Source organism: Mercenaria mercenaria, unplaced genomic scaffold, assembly GCF_021730395.1.
Source record: "Mercenaria mercenaria strain notata unplaced genomic scaffold, MADL_Memer_1 contig_548, whole genome shotgun sequence".
Lineage (NCBI taxonomy): Eukaryota > Metazoa > Mollusca > Bivalvia > Venerida > Veneridae > Mercenaria > Mercenaria mercenaria.
Genome location: NW_026463429.1, coordinates 45,832 through 69,462, shown reverse-complemented (window position 1 = coordinate 69,462; position 23,631 = coordinate 45,832). Strand labels below are relative to the sequence as shown.

The 23,631-nt window shown below is 33.2% G+C and overlaps 1 protein-coding gene across 1 annotated transcript; it reads right to left on the bottom strand.

Moving 5' to 3' along the window:
* Window positions 1–20,201: 20,201 nt before the first annotated feature.
* LOC128554587 (uncharacterized) lies at window positions 20,202–21,609 on the bottom strand. Its single transcript, XM_053535853.1, has one exon. It carries the CDS (start codon window positions 21,529–21,531, stop codon window positions 20,428–20,430), a length of 1,104 nt encoding a protein of 367 aa, XP_053391828.1. The 5' UTR covers window positions 21,532–21,609; the 3' UTR covers window positions 20,202–20,427.
* Between the last annotated feature and the right edge of the window lie 2,022 nt (window positions 21,610–23,631).

Here is a 23,631-nt window from a genome sequence, read left to right as displayed (position 1 = left end):
AATAAAAAATAATGCCAAATAAAAGTTGTGTTTAAAATTTAAAACGATTTGCCAAAAATGTATTTTCTGTATTGAGAATCATTCCTTTTTCTCTATTAGCATTATTAAGGTGTAAAAGAAACAATTACAACAAACAAAGTTGTATAAAAGTAAAATAAACATTATTATTTATTTTATAAGTACCTTACCATTGGCGTGCTTTAAACTTAGCTCACGTAATTTAAAATGTTTATTTCTCTTTCAATAGAGTTAAGGAACGTTTGCATGCTAAGGAAAGGTTTTTCATGCTTTTGTTTGTTCAAAATATTACATTTATTATAGCTTTACTCCTAATTTAAATAACAAAAGCACATTTATGCTCTTCAATTAATAAAATTAATAGCATGTACGATGCAAATTTAAAGACAAACGGAATTTCAAACGCCAAATACAAATAGATATATTAGCCCGTTTGGTTATTACGGAAGCGTATGCTAACCCCCTTATATCTTCTTTACAAGTAGGTTAGAAACGGACAGTTAAATACTACTGAATTGGTTGAAAATAAGTAATTATATGATATGCAAATCAGACAGTTGAATTTTCAACCATTGATAATATATCGTAATATGATAGATGTAAATGTTTGTTAATATATTTCTTAAATTATTGTCAGTTTTTTTTTAAAGAAATAATTCTACTTTAAATCATATATCGACATTTTTTCTTTTAAATATAGATTTTTTATATATCAATTATTTTACAATTTAAAACGATATTTTAAATAATAAAAATATATAACCAGATGTTGTCAAACAATATATATCTTTATAAATATATAGAGCTGCTTTTGACAGATTTTACATATAAGTTATCTTAGACACGCACAATTTTCTTCAATATATATTAATCAATATATAATTATAACAGAACAGAACAGTCTTCTTACGGTAAAAGTCTGCGCGCGCTTGGGATTTGAAAAAGGTAATTTGAAAGACGCGTGTACAAAGCGTCTTACACTATGGAGGACGCTACAGACGAGACCTCAGCGGGTCCGAGTGGTACACAGGTTTTTAATGTACCTTTTCTAGTTCCAGCGTCTTCAAAAACCTGTTATTGCCGCGCATGCATATGAACAATGTTAATGGACGTATCCCCGTGGTATAAGAAATTAAGAACTTAAGAATCCATTTCTGTTTGTCTTTCCTTATTCCTTTCCATTTTTTTGACCAAACACACCATTCTTGTAATTGGTCTAATACGCAATTGCTTCCTTGTAAACAATGTAAATGTTGTGAAACCTGTACAATTAATAGCCGCTCATGGCAATGGGCAATTGTGCGAAGTTTCAGTCCATTCCCATTAGTGGGTACTGAGCTACGAGCTTACATACAAAAACTTAATGAAAATTTTCTAAGTCGAAAAGGAGCACATTTATTAAAATGCAAAGCAGAGTTATAATACCTGTGCATTGCGTATCGGATCATCGCAGTGAACAAGTGTGTGAAGTTTCAATCTATTTCGGCTTACATATAAAACCTTATCCTAAAATTTCTAAGTCGAAAAATTGGCATAATTTTGTAAAACAGCAAAATAGAGATAATGTAAGTCAGTCCATCACAGTAAATAAGTGTGTGAAATTTCAATCTACTCCCGCAAGTGATTACTGAGATACCAGCTTACATACAAAACCTTAACCAGAGGTAATACCACAAGTTGCTTATTTATGTACATCTTTATTCAGGAAAGGACAACCGTAAACTAATTAGCTTTTTATCTGATTCCCTTATCACAGTTGTTGTATATTATTCATATAATGACTTGAAGAATTAATGTATGTTTAATCTAAATAGATATATTTTTTAAGGTTTGATATAGTGTTGAAATTTATTGATATTGACTTATGCTGTTCAAAGAAACTTAACAGAACATTAATTTTAAACGATGAAATGCCTTATTGCACTGATAACCGTGTATAGAAATCAATAGAAGTGCAATCCAGAATGTGTGTCCCAATTTAGTTTTGATTGTAAAGTCTATAGCGAAAGTATTATAGCGTTTGTTTAAACCTTACAGACTGACGAAATTCTGCGGAATTTTATACATTTACTTATTCACACCTCCCAAGGTTTAAATAAATATACGTTTATATCTGCTTTTCTTTTTTTTAGTCAATTGTCTTTCATCTCACATTAGTTAAAGCTTTTTTTGCGGCGGTGAGCTAGAATGACGTTTCTATTTTTCAAAGCTTAGCTGTACGGTATTCCAGTCGCTAGATCGACGTGTCATTACTTTAAAGAGTAAAACATTTAAGTGAAATCAAATTTCATACCGTTCGTATAGGACACAGAGTACCAAGCTCAAATGTTAGCAAAAACAGTGATCATGGAAGGAATATATTGCATGGCAATTGGAGATATAAAAGATTGTCATAGAGCGGCTTATGCATTTTTTGTTATTCTTTAGATTACTTTAACTGCGCATTTTTCGCATTGTTATACGCCTTCACTATATCTATATCTATTCCCACTTGAAATGAATTAGGTGAATATCACAAATAATTATACTCAGTGTATCTGTGTATGTTCAAAATAGTATTAGACTTGAATACATATTAATAGTTTTATTAAAAGTACCCAGCAACTATTATATTCAATCAATGTATGTACATTCTTAATTTTGCGTTAAAAATTAATTCCGATTGGAATATGTATTTTAACAGTAACAGAAAACGCACTCACCAATAATTATATTCCATTACTACATGTATTTAGAATCTGTTTTGAAAATTTAATCTGATCTGAACATCAGCAAATTGTATATTTCTTCACCATATATATAAACAAAAATATCTCATCACCAGCAATGAATTACAAATTGTTTTGAAAATTCCAATAGTACAGTCATCCTTTCGTGAAGCTCTGATCGAAGATAAATAACATAAGAAAAACATGCAAAGATTGCTAACAACTTACCCAACAGCTATTTTTGTAAGCTGTCGTCCGAATTGATTGTTAGTTGTCAATTTCCTTTGAAAGTTAGAACGAATTCAATACAATACCTGACAGATATACAAATTTCAGGAAAGCAACCATGCACACTGAAATCACATAACTTTTGTATGCATGTACAAAAGATATAAGACATACACAAATCGATTTTCCGTCACATCAAACTAATTCCATAATTTGCCAATAGAAACATTTATAAACAAACAAAGGAGTACAGTAGTAACCCTCAGTGACAACACATAACAGTCTTTGAGATTCACTCGATATTTGTGGACAGGTGTTTCGATCGGCACTTCCTCTTCTACTCATTCAGGCTCACTTGTTCTTCTCTAGCCCCGGCTGCGTTAGATAGTGGCTCCGGCACTCCCTGTCCGAACAGGAAGTGGCCATAGATCTCAAAAGTTATCTTGAAGTTATTAGTTAGCGTTACTTTTTACCCCTTAAAACGATTTTCATGTGATTCAATTTATTCATTTATTTATTTTGTTGGGGTTAACGTAGCACCGACACAATTTTAGGTCATATGGCGAGTTTCCAGCTTTGACGGTGGAGGAAGACCCCAGGTGCCCCTCCGTGCACCTGGGTAAAACCACCGACCTTCCGTAAGCCAGATGGATGGCTTCCTCACATAAAGAATTCAACGCCCCGAGTTTGGCTCGAACACACATCGATGAGGGGCAAGTGGTTTGAAGTCAGCGACCTTAACCACTCGGCCATGGAGGCCCCTCATGTGATTCAATGTTTATGATATAATTATTATTGCATAATAATGATAAACTTGTTTGTGTTTTGTTTAATTTTCTTTACGAATAATAAAATAATATGTAAATGTGTTAGATGAGCCCTGATCTGTATTTCTGTTTTGTTCGAGATCAAAGTACACAATATAAAGGGAAGAAATCGCTATTTGCATGTGTTACAAAGGAGACTGTAGTTATTACCCATTGTAATATTTACAGTAAGAAATTTTCCAATTATATTGCCTGTCCAGAATTGACAGATGTATGATACACATCCTATCATTCATAATTTTAGTGGCTGACAAATTTATTATCGGTTTCGAAAAGCTTCAATAAAACATTTAGATCTACAATAAATTTTTCCTGTATGTACTCTCTTTGCCTCTAAACAATCGTCGGTAAAAGGTACCATCCATGAATTTGGTCAATAGACCAAGCCTGCGATAGTTTCATTTTTGTTGTGCTGGGTAACCTGTGGAGTTTTCACTTTTTCTATTTTAAGAGTCTTTCAAATTCCATCAGTTTACTCATTTGTCAAAACCTATTGGACAGTTAAATTGCATATCGCTGCCCTGAATTCATTTATGTAGGAACACAAAATGTTCTTCGTGCTTGCAGACAAATTCCAGAGCACGCTTTATGCTCAATAATCATATAAAGGGACAAAATACAACTACAGCGTTGTAGTCCGTTGTGAAAAATTGTCTCCCTTAAACATTAAACCCCATATGTGTCCACAAGGTAAATGCATTTTGGTGAGGTGATGTCAACATCATCCGTGCTATTATAAAACGAAATGTTTGAATAATTTATCAGGTTGTTTTCACGGAAACAAATGATTATCATACTACAGAAGATTCTTGAAATTAATATATTTGCCGTTTAGACGCTAAGACAAATACAATCACTCTACTGTTTAATTAAAGGGAGAGAACACGAATAATTATTGTAAACATCTCTAATGGACAGTTCGTTCCCTTAAAATCAAATACTGACAGAATGTTTACCAGTTATACCGTATGTGTAATGCCTTGCTTATTTCCTCTTGTTATAAAAGGGCATCAGATTTCTAACTCGAGCAGCAAATTATTGCATATATTATCGTTATCTGTCACTGTTAGAACTGACAAAAATCTACAAATAATCAAATCGTTTTTCGTCATAATGTTCTTATATTTCCTGTGTTCGTATTAAATTGGTCCGTATGGAATTACATATATATGAATCTCTTGTTGACAATCACTTTCCTTATCATTTAGAAATAGTAATAGTTATGATTTAAAAGTATTCCTAAACAATGTATCGATCAATTTTTTTTCTCTCTAAATGTAATGCAGTACATTAGGTGTTCCAATAATGCATCCATACATAAGAAATAGTACCTAAAATTTCAGATTAAGGAAAACAATTTTAAAGAATAATTCTGGTTGCTTATACGTAACATTTAAGACTGACTATAATACTTAAATCTTGATTTGATCATTTTGAAGCATTTTATTAAGATTTTCTGAAATTTCTCATTTAATTTTCTTGTAGCTGCTCTTGCAGATAGTCCTACCTATCAAGTCATTGATAACTATTTAATCCCTAATTATACCTGGTTTATTGCGGGAAGAATTTATCTCAATGCAAAAAAACACACGATTATTATGTGGCTTCAGAAAATGTTTAAGGTAGTTCTGCACGTTTGGATCGATTTTTTTTCTACAATGTAGAATTTGATTAAACTCTGATTTTTCAAAACTTCAGAATATACATAATAAGTTCAGCAAATAAAAAGGATAGGGTCGTGTGCTTGATTTTTTTGCTAGACTGTTTTGAAAAATTTGGACCTCACGCAACAGTTCATAATGGAAGTCTATGGGAAAAGCATAAATTTCATAACATTTTCGCGAATAGAATTTTTTCTACAACGTAGATTTTGATGAAACTTCCCACAGTTGAAAATAAACGCATGGCCTATAAGTTTGTGAAATAAAATGTATAGGTCCGTGTGCTTATTTTTTGAGATATTTGACCATGAATAAAGTGAAGCGGACATTTCTCGCTAATTTTAAGACATTATTTTGAATTTTTTAACGTGTCATATGTTTTAATATCATATTTTGGTTTTAGAAATTAGTAACAGTGTCATTGTAATAAATTTACTCACAGGGTTCGATTAAATCATAAAATCATTTTCATTTCCGTACGCCGAATCCAGGTTTTATTCTATATTTTCCGGATAAATGACGTTACGCCATCACTTCCGGTTTATCAAACGTGCAGAACTACCTTATGTCAAATAAAATAAATTCAGATCCACTATTTAAGCTGAAATTTAGATATAATGATATTTGTATCATACCACACATCATACATAAAAACAAGAAAAAACTATTTAGTATTTACTGTGAAAATTGACATTACAATGAAATGACTTAACACTAAGGTTTTAACCATACACTTACTTCTTTATTCCTATTTACTTGTGTCACGCAGGTAAACAGGTAAATGCAGGATAGAATTAATATTTGTGTCATTGACTGATCTCTATTACTATCTCTACATAAATCATTTTACATAAACTGGAAAGCAATGTGGTCATATACTGATATTAGTTGACCATACCCTAGGTAAAGCCTCTACTGCGATTGCTTAAAGACTACCTAGACATATTGTTTCATTACTCGGAGACTACTCACAAGGTATCTGATATATAGTAAGCTTGTAGTGCAGATTAATATGAATAAGTAAACGATTCAAGACATTATTTAATAGTTCTTTAGTCTCTTAAAGACCCACCACGATCTAGTGACCTACTTTATTCGCCCACAAAATCTTCATGAAAATCATTCTTATAATACAGGTAATAAACAGCTTTACTACAAGTTTTCAGGTGGACAATTTAGGCCCTACCTAAATAAATGTGTTTTCGCAATTTCATCTGCAAACTTATTCAGTCAATCTCTTTTTAGCATAGTTTTAAGAATATAGATGAATAACCGTCTTACACTGTAGAAACAAAATGTGATTGAAATTTAACTAAATACACTGATTTATGTATATATTACTACATAAATTCAATAAAATGTTAAGACATTAAACACATTGTCTTGGCCTAATATATGTCACTGTCAATTTGAAACTAAATTCTTGTATATCTCAAATTTTTCATGTTAGTTATATATAATTACCATCATGGAAATACAAAAGAATACAGTTATTTGGTGGTGCCTCTTTAACAAATAGTTCCATTCACGTCTATCTCATGAAGTTACTTGAAACATGTCAAATTCCTTAGTTGCATTACTGTTTGTCTCTTCTATATCTTCAATACATGTAGATATATACTTAAAAACATTATCTTTAGGATCTTGTTTAAGTTTTTCATAATATTTACCATCACTAAGTTGCCTCAGAATCTCTTTCTTGTAATCCTCCGTATTCATTAAAACAATTGTATTAGATTTGTCAGCTTTTTTGATAACAATCGATTCATCTTGAGATAATTTTCTGAGCGAATCTAGTTCAGTTTTTGAAATATTACTATATCGTCTTTTCTTGTTAAAATTCTGTAATATTTCCACAGTAACAGCTGTTATATAAAAGTCTAAGTACATATCGCGACCAGCTGGAGGAGTAAAAGATGACTGAGATTTATTGTAGAATGGAAGATCATGATAATTATCTGTATCTGCATTGTTTTCATCGCTGTCACATTCGCTGTCATTTATTATTTTTGAAGCAAAATATTCCTTTAGACGAAGCCTACGATTGAATTAATAATGTTTTCTGCTAATTTAAGCTTATCATGCGAGTTAGTTTTCGGGCAAAATTTTAACCCCTTACCTAGAAGTATGTAGTCATCGTCTGTAAGTTTTTTACTCGATAAGTTTAATACTGTCTCCTTTCCTTTCCGTATTTTCTGTAACCGCCGTTTCGTTTTTCTCCAGGATTTTTTGTCCGGGGCCCGGATGAAGCGCCTTTGTCGTTTTCTGCCTCGTCGGCCATTGCTCCAGCAGTACTGCCACACTCGTAACTGCCTTCACTAGGTTCTGCACTGTCTCCTTCAGTGTTGTCCCGGTCTTCACGTCCTCCTGCAGTGTTACCCCGGTTTTCTCGCGTAGGTTTTCTGTGGGTCCGGGGTTTTCAGGTTTTTTGACCTCTGATGAGTAGATTCATCGTTAGCTTTCGAAATCTGCTTGTTAGTTCTTCTGCTGGAGGTATTTTTGTTGGTTTTGGTTGATTTTGTTTCGGTTTTCTTTCCATTGCGTCTCCGTTTTGATGTGTTATTAGATTGTAGTTCAACACGAATCTCATCTTTATCGTTATTAGACGTGCGATTTTTGTTTCTATTTTCAATCAAATGAGACAGCTTCTTTTCATGCTGACTGACGATAACGTCTTTTTTCTGTTCTATCCGGTGTCGGATTTTTTCATCAACGTTAAAAAGTTTATCATCGCTCTATGTGGCTACTGATGGAAAATAAATAAAATACTATTTTAATATACCAACCAATTTAAATCAATAGACAAGATTTGGGATAACAGCACCGCTTTTTTTTTAATTTCTATTAAAGTCTACCCTTCCGTGATTAAAGTGAAATGATCATTTTAAATATAATTGCATCTTAGGTATTAAAAGTGTATTTGATTAAAGTATAACTCTATAAAGATACATTAATTAGCTTTTTAAAAAATATTTAAATAACCGCGGTTACAAATAGTTCGTAATAGCATTCATTAAGAGTATAAATATGTGCATTAGCAAACCTTACCTGGATTTCGCGGTGACTGCCGTTGATTCGCCGCGACACTTTATCTATAATAGATCGCAGCGTCTTACAAAATCATCGCGATTAATCACAGTCTTCAGTAATTATTCAATGTGAAAAAATCATCGCGATTTTCCACTCAGGGTAAATATTTGTGCCGGTGGTAACGCGGAAAAAGCAAATTCCGCGAGCCAGGGACTGTAGACTAGTTTCACATTAACACAAAACCAGGTACATAAGATAGACTCTTATAACACATGATCTTTTTGGTATTATGAATCGTTGTCAAAGCAAATATTTTTTTTCAGTCCTATGCCCAAGTTTTTTAAGAATTTGCAACAAAACATTTTTGGAAAAAAAGTTACATATACTAGTTTCGTACCACTGTAATAACTGTAAGCACTCGGTATGACTTATCATTGAAAATTTTGTAGTATTATTTTTGTTAAGATAAAAAAGATGAGGTACGGTGTGTTCTATGTGGCTACTGATGGAAAAGTTGTAGCGACGAATATTGATTGAAATTTTAAAATAATTTCAAAAGTTGAAATTTCAAGGTTCCCTGGGGCATCCGATTCCTTTAATGCTGATCTGTATGACTTTGACACTTCTCTGAAACAGTTTTAATTAATTTGCACAGAGTAAATAGACAAAAGGTGTATACCACAGAGTTCAAAAAACATTTAGGAGTTTACAGATATATTAAAATTAAAATCTTGCCTTGTTGAAGTTGATAATCTCACATCACTGCCTGTTTTTACCCTTTCAAAGTAATTTCACAGACATCTTTATTATTCAAGAAAATATAGCTGTTTATAGCTAGCTGGAGTGAAACAGTGCAAAACTAAGATTCATTTAGTGTTTTTTTTCACTTCTATAAAGACATGTCAGACAAAACTATAGAATCTGTATTGACAAATTAGTACTCTTATAATTGCTCGGGGCAGAACCATAACTGTTACTTTGTTGTCAGGACGTGGTATACTATGAAACTTTTGCTTTTGAAATCTTTCAAACTCAAATTTTTAGAACGGGGTCATACCCAGAATGAAGATTATCCGCTTCATTCTTCTATCTAACTTGTTTGTAATGTAAACACCTCAATTTATAAAACCCTGCATTTTGCAATTTTTGGTGCTCTGTGCTCCCGAGAAATCTACCCTTACCTCTTATCTTTTGTACAAATGTTACATTGAAAAAATCTGTATCATGTCACTGAAATGACTTGGAACATTTTTATTTAAGCTTACGGAAGCAAACATAATACATCTTGATATCAAAATGGGCTTTTAAAATTAAGTGGAGGGTAATAATTTAATTCATTATTGAAGACCCCCTACTGCTAATGATTAAATACGATTTTGACGAAGCAGTACGCCTATTTAGCTTAAAACCAAACTTGAGAAAAAGATCACAACAGCCCTAACATTTTGGAAATGCAAATAAGCCAAAATTGTAATGGTATGGTTGTTCTTTGCAGAAAAAAATTTCAATAAGCTTACCATATCTTTTATGATAACTTGGACGCACATGTAAAAGATATTTTTATTATAACTAAGGTCTGAAGCTCTAACATTTGGTGTAACTGTCATATTCTGATTATGATATTTCTGTAATTATAATATGTAGCATGCATTAGCTTTGAGACAAAAATGAAATATGTTGACTTGATGAGTAAGTTATGCAAACATTGTTGAGGTTGCAAAATATGGTCATTTATCGTCTAATGCAAAACATTTATGTTCAAAATAAACATTAAAAAACAAAATGGTTTATTTTTGTTTTAACTTATATTTTTTTAGGGTATCAAATATGATTACAAAGTAACTTAAAACACAATGTTTATGGCAATAAAATGACGTTATGATATTTCTAACTTCTCGACATTTTTAGGGTTAAATGTGAAATACTGAATTTTGGTTTCGTCACAAAAAATTAGAGCCCAAAACCTGGTAACTGCAAGTACTTGACTTCTAGCTGGAATAAAGTTAGCGCAAAGAGTCCTGTAAGTGGAAAAGAATATCCAATTACTTTTTATGTTCAAATGAATGATTGCAAACTTTAAAAGAAATTAAATATGACTGATAAATGCAAACCTCACACTGTGGTATGGTATTAAAATGTTTACTGGGAACAATCAAGTCAGTTTTTTTTGTGTGTCCTGTAAATTGTAAGGACGTTTGCTAGAATTTAAGGCGAAAATTTTCCCAATAACAGACTTTCATAAAACTTTGAATATTGAAGGACAAACATCTAAGAAACAAAAATAGTCAATAGAAATCAGAGGTCACCGGTATTGAATGAGTTATCTGCCCTTGAAATGGCAATGATGTTTTCAAGTGCAGATAAATCTTTTTCAATACCAGTGACCTATGATTTTGATTGTATACTTTTGTTTCTTAGGTGATTATCCTTCGATATCTAAAGTTTGAAGAAATTATGTCATTGGGGAAAATGTTCGCCTATCTCATATTCAGGGACTTTTAGCGTACGCCTTTAAGAGGTCAGTAACAGTACTTTTTGCGCAAAGGTGACGTTGTCTACTATGTACAACACACTATACAAACATTGAGTTAACCTACCTACCTTACTGGGTTACCGCAAACAAATCTTTGTTCCGTATGGTTTTGGGTGTCATTAAGTCATAGTTCAAGGTCACAATGACCTCTTAAAAGACTGAAAACAGGTCAGAAGTTGAAAGGTCAAAGTTATAAACGGCTTCTAACCAATTGCCGGAGATCATTTTGGCTAATACCCATCAAGCATATCAGTATTAATATTTTGGACAACCAGTTACGATCTTTTTAAACATATAATTAGCTTTTTATTATACCACCGGTATCTTAGACCAGGGAGGGACATTTGAACTGTCTGTCGGTCATTTCGTCACACTATCTTGTGCACTCAACTCCAGTGGATTCAAATAAAAGTTGTCATTCAGTTGACATGTAAATACTGAATTTATTTTGTGCCCCCTTTTAGGAGTTTACAATACTACATCTGCACTTTGTGTCGAATAGCTCTTACAGTTTTCATCCAATTATAATGAAACATGTTATACATCATGAACACATGCGTATATTCCCATGACTTTAAGGTCATTTTGCTTCTTTTGCTCAGTTTTTGATTATACAAAAAGTCCAGGCTGCGCAGCAAGTTAAAGTTGTGCAGCAGGTCCTTTAAGAGGTTTAAACCCATTAAGCGCAGCAAGTCGAGGTTGCGCAGCAAGTCCTGGTTGTGGAGCAAGTCAAGGTTTTGCAACCTAGCAAGTCCAGTAAGAGGAGCAAGTCTAATAAGCGCAGTAATTCCAGGTTGCTCAACAAGTCGAACTTGCGCAGCAAGTCCGGGTTGTGCAGCAGGTCCAATGAGAGGAGCAAGTCTAGTAAGCGCAGCAATTTCAGGTTGCGCAACAAGTCCAAGTCCGGGTTGTGCAGCAGGTCCAATGAGAGGAGCAAGTCTAGTAAGCGCAGCAATTTCAGGTTGCGCAACAAGTTCAAGTTGCGCAGCAAGGCCAGATTGCATAGCAAATCTAAGGAGTGCAGTAACTCAAGGTTGAGTAATAATACTAGTGAGCGCAGCAAGGATTGTAAGCGAGTCGAGGTACCACAGTTATTACCGTGGTACACTGCTTGAAAGATACCTGACCTATTGTCACCTTTGATCATAGTGAACCCAAAAACTTGACAAATTGGGGGCTCTTCCGGGATCTACTGTAAAAGGCATTACTGTTATTCATAACGAGCAATATGTATTCAGATTAATGGTTTAGACTTGGATCATAGTAAACCCAAAAACTTAACAAATTGGGGGCTCTTCCGGGATCTACTGTAAAAGGCATTACTGTTATTCATAACAAGCAATATGTATTGAGATTAATGGTTTAGACTTGGGTAGAGACTTGGGTAGTTCGGTGGAGATTTAGTATTTTGCATCAAATATAAGGAAGACGAATGTATAGCAAGAAAAGATAGAGAGCTTCACGATGTGATTAAGAATGAAGACAAATCGAAATGAACTTTGAACTGCAGATGAAAGAAAGAGAGCAAGAGATCAAGCATTTGAGATTCCACAGAGTAGACAAGCTGACGCTAGTGAAATGTTAAGAACTAAGATTCTAAAATTTGACGAGAAGCATGATAACATAAACTCTAATTTAAAAATAAGTTCGAGAGATACGCCAACAGTTAAAACTGAGAAAATGACTGCTGTTCCATAAGTCTCAGCTTACATGGTATCAACTAATTGAAGAGGGATTCAGATCTAAATTCCGACGAAGTAGACCGGATCCAGGAGAGTCAGTCTTCCAAGTCGTGGCAAGACTGAAGACATATTTCAATAATTGGACTTAATTAACTAGAAAGACGTACGAATCCCTATTCGATTTCTTAATAAGAGTGCAGTTTATAGAAAGGTTTTCGGTCGAATAATTAGTGTTTCTAATAAAAAGAGTACCAAAGTCGATGGACGATAAAACGAGTGTTGCAGAGAAATACATCGAATCAAGTAAGGGAGGGCCTTAATCAATGTCCAGGAACCTCATACCACATAGGAAGCACAACGTCAGTAGTAATAATCAACCCAGTCGAAAGACAGATGAAAAGAGTGGATTGCAAAAGTTCTGCTTTGTTGGTAATAAAGCAGGTTATTCAGCTCGAAACTGTAGGCAAGATAGCAAGGTTCCAATACCGAAGACTTGCTTTATTTGCCATAAAGCCAGACATACAGCCAGAGATTGTAAACAGATGAGATCGGTTCCAGCAAAGAGTGATCGCACGTTTGCAGCAGTGTGAGTCCAAACGGAAGTCGAAAACAACCCATGGAAAAACAACACCGAGGACGATGAATTGAAGTTGGCAAGTGGAGAATCAGTCCCGATTCTTGCAGGAGTTTGTACCATTGACATTTTAGAAGGTGAGACGAACTTTGAGGTACAGAGAGGATTCGTTGCAACAGAAAACATGAAAGTGTTAAGGGACACTGGATGAAATTTAACTGCTGTAAGAAGAGAATAAGTGAATGAAGAACAATTTCTAGCCAAAGAAATAGTCATGATCATTATAGACGGGGATGCTAAAATTGTGCCTGTGACAAAAATCTGGGTTGACACATCGAATTACGTTGGCAAACTTGAGGCAATGGTACCTAAATCACTTATTTGTGATTTAGTTATTGGAAATGCTCCTGGTGTACTCTGCAACCTGATCATGATTGAATAAAGAAGAACGTAGATCTGCAGTAATGACAAGAGCGCAGTGTAGAAAGGTAGAGCTACAACTGAAAGCACTTAATGTTCCAAACCCTTCTTGTGATACCGAAGTTCACATGGAGACGTTAAAGACACAGAAAGAATATAAAACATTGCAGAAATTGAGGGATTTAGCAACGAAAGAAGATATGTTCGAAACCAAGGGAGGTGCAAAATACAAGTATGCCATTAGAAACGGATATAATTGATATTGTATAGGATATAAATTCAGAAGAAAGACCCTTATGATAACGAAAACAAAACAGATTGTCATTCGATCAAACATGAAGAAAAGAGTTATAGGAGTTGCTTACAAATCTATTGTTGGAAGACATTTATCAACCAAGAAAACAGAAGACAGGATAAAGTCCAGTTTCTATTTGCCGGGGATTAGAAGTGAAGTTTGACGGTTTTGCCGATCTTGGAATACATGCCAAAAGACTATTTCGAAAGACCGATTGAAAAAGGTTCCTATAGGAGACATGCCAGTAATTGCCGAGCCCTTCCCAGAGTAAACATAGACTTAATAGGACCAGTCGCACCAGTATCTGACATCCGAAACAGGTATATATTATGCTACATGATATCCAGATACTGTATTTAGTTAATATAATATTTATTCTAGTTGACAAAAGTAGCTTTATAAAAAAAAAATGAAAATTATAATTTTAGAATAAAAGTAAAAGATATTCATCAATATCAGGGAATGATTAAATACCTATTTTAAATCAGCACAATTCTGTTTATTGCCAAGGGGTGTTGAATTCAAGATAATAGAGAGTTTGAGATTTCAACCTTCGCCTTCCCCTTCAACGTCTCTCATATATATTTTGGGTAAAACGTCACCGATATGCGTGTATTTTATTTAAATCAGACGTTGCTACTAAAGTTTTCCTTGTAATATCAAGTAAGCCTAAGACTTCTCTTTATTCCTATATGAAATAAAAAGCTTTGTTTCAGGATTTCTACTTATGAAGTTATTCGATTATCCATATGTATAATTTGACTAAATTTGATGCGAAACACTATCAATAAGTATAAGAATAATGAAGTTTTGTATGGCTAATAATTTTAACTAAATACATTGAATTGAACCTGGAGGTATGAAGTTATCAACTAATTTTGAGAAGCATTGAGATTTTGTTCAAACTTTAACTTCAACGGCATATTTGTGTCCCCAGGCGGTATTGATCTTTTTGTCGTATGAAGTGAAGTTTTGAACGTCCGAAGATGTGATATCACGAAAGTCAGAACTTCAGTCTTTTTTCATCTACTCTGTCCCCGTACTTGGCATCAAAGACTGAAATCTGGATGGAGGCACATGGCAGGACGGTCATTGTACTTGAAAAATAAATAATTACGCGCGATTATCATTTTGTGGAAAATTTTATTTTCAGTTCCAGGTAAAATAAAATCATTTTCTGTCTGACACTTTATACGATAGTTGCGTTTTAGTTATAAACATAAAATGGTAGAACAGAACAGAACAGAATAGAACAGAACTTTATTGAATAAGCACAGATTACAAATTAACATTTTGCAATAACATGTGCGCAAAACATATATATATACAAGAAATTCACAAACGGGTATTGGTATTGGTGATAAATACATTTTATGTTTGTGGGGAAAGTGGTTAATCTTTTTCTTTTGTTTTATGTAAATTTATTATATTGCAGAAATACATAAAACGGACGACAAGAGTGCTAGTAGTTTGTATACACGGGCAGGGGCAGTAATCGCCGATTGTCACAGCCATTTATGGTTTGTTTGTTTTTCTTAATAAAAACAACATTAACAACTATAAAAAATGGACTTAGGTGAATACTGTAACTTTAAATTTTAAAATTGTGAACGGACTTTGATGAATACTATAACCATAAAACGGACAAAGATGACTACTAAAACTAAAAAATTAAAGTAACAGTAAGACGGAAAATTCTTCTGAAGTATCAGACAATTTCAGATCTATGATATCATGATGCGAGAAGTTTCCTGTTAGCCGTATGTGATAACTCCATTCTTTACATGCACGGACCCAGAGCCTGGCAGAGGGGCATTGTGGGTCAATCACCCCTCTGATTCTTACATTTTACATATATATGCCAACATATTATTTTGTGCAACAATTTCCGTCTCCCCCAAACATTTCTTGACTGTTTCGCTCGACACATGGTGACCGTTGGCACGATTATATATCTGAGAGTTTGGCATTATACAGTGTCATGCAGAGTGTCAAGATGCCAACACGTATGAAATGACGAGAGTATCTTACATTTTGTTTCAATGCGCTCGTTACATGTATTCATAACTTGTGTATATTGACTCATGTTATCAACATATCTTGTAAAAGGTTAAACATTCATCAGGTACATTGTTTATGAGTAACAAGTACAACGCGTCTTTTAAGGAATTCTACGTACAAAGTACCAATTCAAAGTTAAAAAAGCCTTTAAGAAAAGCTATGAATTACTATAGTCAACAGCATGACGGATGAACCTGTCCTTTATATTTTATGGTCATGCCTTTTGTGTTTGCTTATCGCATATATTTATTAACTTAATTTCAAAGTATTTCGACAAATGCATTTGAAATAGTTGGTGTTTCATATTTTTGTTTGAAAAATATTAACTGCATCATCTTTCAAGAACACCATCAACAATAAAATACGTTGATATGATTATCATTTTTATTTCCTCTAATGTATGATTTACAATCGTACATTGTATACTGACATCATTTTATATAAAATCTAAATGTTTGGAGCAACAACAACGAGTTTTTACATTGTTCACATTGTTTTGCTTTTTATCGTAATCGCACTAATATCCAAGCGATAATTATATTAATTGAAATGTTTTTATTAAATTTTCATTTTTAAAACCTCTTGTAAAAGCCGTGCCCTTTTGGACAATTGATATCAAAATGCATGAAAAAAAAAACGATCATAATTACGGATAAATTGAATAGGCGGATTAAATGAAGTAAGGTTCATTCTAAAATTTGAAATCTCAAGGAATTTTAATCGAACTTCAACTTCATACGTTAACTTCGCAAGAGACGTTGAAGGGGAAGGCGAAGTTTGAAATCTCAAACTCTCCAATGTTACGGTCACTTACGTGTAGTCTGTATTCTTATATCCAATTCTTTGGCTCAGCGGTTAGAGCATTGTACTTTTATCCAAACGACCAGGGTACAAATCCCGACGTTAACTAAACTACTGTTAAAAACAGCGCAATGCAAAAGAAACAAACATATATTAAACACCACGCGGAAAGGTATTGTGACAATGTATTTGCTAACTTAAGCACTTTGTAGTTATTATACCAACTGACGAATTACTAGAATTATTTAAAATGTGTAAGGTTTCTTTAGTCGGTACGTATGACATACCAATTTACCAAATAATCTAGTAAATGACAACTTAACTGATTTTCTATGGAGGAAACTATATTTCGTGGATTTAATTAATTGCTAATATGGTACCGATAAAACTCTTTATTAAGACTACCGTCATCGTCAAATGCGGGAATAATCAACTATCGTAATTCAGATCTTCCCGTTCTGGGAAGAGAGCTGTCAACTTCTATGGCAAAATTGTTATTTGTTCTTGAAAAATTAATACAACGCTTTATAAAAAGAGGTTATGACCCGGGTATTTGAAGATACAGTGCAGGTCGATGTTCAATCATTTTACAGCAGGACGATACACACTTTTATTTGATTGTGTCCAATGAAAATGGTGGGAAACGCAATGGTAAGTATTTCTTAAAGTCATGATGGAACTTAGCTGCTTTTATATTTGCCTGATGCAACAGCATGCAGTACATGTGTAAATGTTTCTTTAATAAAATGTTTAAATAAGCCTATTGGAAAAAACACAACTAAGTAAAATGATAGAAAAAAAACAAGCATGAATAACTGAACTGAATTCCTAAAACGCAGCCTCTCCAAAAATTAACCCAGCACAAGAACGCGCTCACAACCAACACACACCCTCACATAAAGCAAATACACAAGGACAAAACGAACAAATAAAGCACCGCCTAGGAACGGTCAGTGGCAAAACCACCACTGGGGAGCTTAAATCGGTTTATAGTGCACCTAACATCACTCTTGCCTCCGCTATGTTCCAAAGTTACAGGACAGTGTAATAAGAGTTATTCCAGCTAGGTGAATCCCTAACGTGCCCAAAGATAACAGAATGCATGTAATGTAAAATACAAAAATGCTCTAAAGACTTCTATACTTAATTACAGCTATCCCTATGAACTTAAAACACCTGCCTTTGTAGAAGATAGAGCAAAATTAGAAACATCCTTAAGGCCTCGACGAAACATGCTAGAAGGCAGAGAAACCAACACAAAAGCAATCACAGAGGCAAGTTATTGAGGAAATAAGAGACCAGATAGCTGGTCTTTTTTTATTTAACATGAAACTGAGGACCTTCCTATGGCTGTGTGTGTGTGTGTTGAACGTCTTTTTCAACAATTTTTCAGTCATATAAACGGTGTCTACTTGTAACAGTGAGCACAATGCCCAACTTTATAGTGCTGCCTCACTGGAATATCATGCCGTAGACACGTGACAAGATGCCCCACCCAGTCACATTATACTGACACCGGGCTGACCAGTCCTAGCACTACCCTCTTAATGCTGAGCGCCAAGTGAGGAAGCTGCTAGAATCATTTTGTTTTACGTCTTTGGTATGACGCGGCCGGGGATCGTACCCATGATCTCCCACACTCGAAGCGGACGCTCTACCACTAGGCTACCGAGGCTTTCGCATATACTTTGTCAAAGAGCAGAAATGAACCATGATGGTGTAGTAAATAATATTTGTTCATAGAGCAGTATAGATGAATCACGATAGAGTAGTAAATGGAAGTTGTCATTTAGCATGATAAATGAATCATGATAGTGTAGTATCTGATGTTTGGCGTGGATCGACGGAAATCACTAATACATAATTAACAAGGAAACAACATTTATGGCAGTAACAAGGTAACGGACCAAAATAAGTCTCTATTGTCAGTATAGCATTTGAATATAGTGCTAGAAACATAGGTATGAAACTACATATACACAAATTAAAAGTAGAGAGTAATAAGAATTTCAAATGCAGCAAAAACGCGTATAATGTATTGGCAAGCTCAATATTTTTCAAGATTAAAGAGAATTCCTATAGTTTTTTTTCCTTTTATAGATTTTTTTTTGTCAAATTCACATATATGATAAGAACATTTTGGCTGAAAACAATAAACAAATAAAAACAATGGGTCACCAGTCTTGTTTTTATGAAAACTAGTTTTGAACACACCCACTGTTGCTGAAACTGCCAGGGATTTTTCAACATTTTCATAATTTTCTGCTTTTTTTATAAATACCAAACAAAATATACATCAAGACAGCACAATAAGGTTTATTCTTTTTACTGATTTTATGATATACTTATTTGATATCATAGTCATATTTGTAATACTATATCTTCAATATCCTTACAAGAATGCGTACAAATTAAAAAAAAAAAAAAATTCATATTCACTTTTGTGAACATTTTTCAATGAAAAATACCCATAGTGAAGAATATATTTTTATTAGATTTTGAAACAACTCTTTCATAGAATTTTTTTCCTGTTTTTCTTGTGTATAGATAATTGTATTGTGAGCATAAAAATGGCAAAAATGTATGGGTTACCTGGCTAAATGTTTTGTTAAGACCGCTAGAATACAACACCTCATCGGACGGAACATGGCACAAACCTTGCCAAATTTATTACATGTATGTCTGCATGAAGTTAAAAAAGTTTTAAAATTCTTTAATTCTTTCTATTATTGAATACTAAATAATCTGAAAGGTGATATTGTCTTATCAGTACTAAGTCAATTGTCTTACATTAAATGAACAACACTGTCTTTGTACTAAAATGCGATGTGAAAACACAACCACAAAAATGGCAAGATACCTGTCAGACATAATGCTTGTCAATATAACATAAACCAGTATCAACATTTGATTACTGATAAAACTTATCAAAAATGTTATTTTATTCAAGATTCCTCATATTTAAGATTGTCTGTGACATGTTTCAACAAATGTTGACTTCACTTCAGTTTTCCATAGAAAGTGTCGGCTGCGCAGAAAGATGCGCATAAAAAGTTTTAGCAATTCCCTTTAATAAATACTTTCGAGATTTTGAAAGTACAAAATGCTATTTTTTTTTAAAAATATGATGTTTGTTTTACACAAATAAAATATGTTAAAATTATGAACAGACCGATGCAGTGAATTTTATTACAAAGTCTACATTTTTTGAGGTAGCTCTGTATGTTCGTAATAAATTTGTTTTTACAATGTAGAATTTGATTAAAACCTGATTTTTCAAAACCTCAGAATATACTTAGAAAGTTAAGTAAATGAAAAAGGGTAGGACCGTGTGTTTGATTTTTGCTAGACTAACTTGAAGAATTAGGACGTCACGAAAGGTTTCATAATGGGAGTCTATGGGAAAGTCACAAGTTTCACAACAACTCCACGAATAGAATTCTTTTACAATTTAGATTTTAATGAAACTTCTCACAGATGTATATAAACATATGACCTATGATATGACATGAAATAAAACGGTAAGTCTGTGTGTTTGTTTCTGACACATTTGCCAATGATTAAAGTGATCCATCGCTACAGTCCGACTTTAAATAAATTTGAATACGCGTTGCATATAAGTTAAGTTGGATGGAAGTATTGTATCAGTTTTCTGATTATACAAGTAAAGATTGTCTGAAATGCCTCTTATATATGCTGCAATACCACCAAAATTACTTCGAGTTAAAACAAGTATGTCACAGAGCGATAGTATAAACTGCTCAAAAATTACTGTATAAAATCCTTCACAAGCTACTTCCTTATACTTTTTCAGTTTTCCAAGTCGATCAACATGAACAATTGCTCGGTTAGTGTTAATATATGATCTGATATTTGCTTCAGCTTGTCTTCTAACTTCATCCGAATCAGTTGCAATATAGATAGTGTATTTTCTGTCATCACTATACATTTTCAAAAAGTCAAAAATCAAAGTCTCATTTGGAGTTCCTTTAGGACGTTTGCTATCTTCAGGAATACTGGGATTCTTTCCCTTGCGGATATGACTGCACACTAAATGTTTGCCATGTATCGTGTTCATGTGAAGCTTGACAGCATCATCCAGAATTCTTTGATGTGGTTGAAATAAAGTGTGCAGTACTTTAGGAATAACCTCCTCGTTTGTAGTATTCAACAGCCAGTTTAGTCGTACTTTAGCTTGATTGTGTTGTCTTATCTGATCAATAACATTTGCATTGAATCGCAAATTTACAACTTGTGCTGTCCAATTCCTGTCAAAATTGAAGTCTTTAATTTGCTTCAAAAATTTTCTACCACCTACCACATAACTGAAGATACTAAACTTTTTCTTAGGAAGAGTTCTTACATAATTACTACATATTGACCAGTTGTAAACATTAGCCAGGAGGAAGTTTTCTAGTTGGCATGGATCTGTCATATTGATGATAAAAGTCCTATTAGTCAGTAGTGCCAATAGAAATGATGATACAATGCCCTTCTGACGGTCACCCCAGCCCCCACATAATTTTGAATGATCACATGTGTATACAAGATATCTACGACTTTTGCACTGGTTGACACTATAAACCTTTATATTCTCCATGTTTTCTTCTGTTAATAAACGACCGCCTCTATATAGTATGTTATCAACCACTATGTGCTCATTCCAGACACTATTTTGATTTAAAAAAGACATTTCCGGATTTGTTTTTATTGTTTTTATACTTTGGAGACTGAAATTTCCACTTTCCGTTAGAAGTAGAAGACAAATGAATATACCAATATACACCTAAAATCGACAAAGAAAGTGTTTTATTTTATGCTAATTGGCAACATACATGTACTATATCGTTTTTACTTAGACATAATTTATTTATTCACTATAAGTAACAAAGCTTTGCGGGTCAACTTTATATATTCATTTATAATTTTTCGTGTAAAACCAGATGAAAATTGTAGTCATGTTTTGTATTTATTGTATATTAATCGATTAATGTTTAGAACTTAATGTTTATTCGACAGAAAATAAAATGAAAATGAACTTTATGTCATGTACGTCTTTGTAACGTCACGAGACGTCTAACTTCATTTTCGTTTAAGTGTGTTTTGCTAATCTGTTTCCCTCGATGAGGATACAGTTTGCTGCGAAATGCATACAAGAAAAAAAAAGAAAAGAATTATATGCTCTTCTTTCCTGTGAACATGGAATATATATAACCACAGAGTGAGATAATTTTCACAATTTTGCTCGCACTCCACGCTAAAAATAAACACAAATATTGTCTCACTTCTCGGTGAGATATATTTCTTATCTGCTTAAATTAAATAAATAAATAAATAAATATATAAAGATGTAACTTTTCGTGTATCTGTGTATTTGAATAACAAAAAATATCTATACACGCCAAATGCCAGAAAGGCTTATTATAGTTCTTAATCAATTTTTTTGGTTAACAAGTGTTTCTTAATCACGGTACTTTATTGCTCTTAGTAATATTGTTTGACTTGTTTGACTATAATGGGAATTGTAAAACCAATGACAAACTGTTGGTGGGGAACATTGTATGCATAATATACTTCTTGCCTGAAGTCTAATTCCCGACTGTGTTCTAACTGGGCGGCCTACGGAAGGCACATGGTGTTAAAATAGACTGGCGATTTCTGTATAAAACAAATGCAAGTGCTATATGACTAATTCAAATATAGTTGTTAATGCATTCGGTTGACTTAACCATATCAGTAGTTTTGATCTAAATAAATCTTTTCTACATCATTTATATGGAATGTTTTCATTTTAGTCACTGTTTGGTAATCTAAGACAAGATATACATGTTTTGTAAATATTAATTAAGAGTAGATATGTTTCTAACCGGTACAACCCACACTTTACCAGTGGCAAAGTTTATTTGCATATGTTATATTAGTTTTCGTCGTCAAGAAAAAATAATAAAAACTTTCTTGCATCAAATAAATGTCTGATGTACTAGGAAATGATACGTGGGAAACTATGTATGAATCCGGTATACTGTTATATGTAAATGTTTCGAAACTGTTTTGTAATGCATTATAGGTTCAGTTTAGATTGAATTTTAGCCTCTGTACTATCTTTCTTGTAAAGTCTATTTTTTATTTTATCCTTATAAGCATACAGGATAAAAGCACATGCATATTTTAGAGAAGATCAATTTTGAATGTTATTTATATTTCTATATAAAAATAAAATTATACGCTATTGTAATTTTAGTTAAATGTGTACTTGTTGCAATATTTGGTCATTAGGCATATAAGTATCATGATATTATCAATAAGTATAAAGACTGTTTAACATTATCAAAAAAAAAAAAATAAAAAAAAATAAAAAAAATAAATAAATGTCAATACAAACCACAACAAACAGTTTTTCTTTCATCAGTTTACGTATGCATTCAACCACATCTTCTATCGTAAGCATCACGGGTATTCTTCAAATCTAAACCGGCATTTCGCAGAATTGTACACCGATAAATTCAGTTTTTTTTGTCCATGAAATTGTAAATTGTAATCGGAATGTCGCACTGAAAAGGAAAAAAGCTGAGCGTTTTCATTTGGGTTTACTTTTAACACCAAGTGATTTGAAATTTATGAATGCGCTCCTTCATATTTTGAGGTAGGCCCAGTCATGCTATGTAATTTTCGAATGAATAATTAATTGATTATCTGAGCAAAAGATACCTGTAATAAAACCACTTCGTTCATTCCATGATTAGAGATTTTTACAGCGAAACTACCTGAAGAAGAAGGCATATCTCAGTTCATT

Bases quoted from the DNA above. Each gene is read 5' to 3' on its own strand.
- LOC128554587 (XM_053535853.1), bottom strand. From the start codon at position 21,531: ATGTCTTTTTTAAATCAAAATAGTGTCTGGAATGAGCACATAGTGGTT.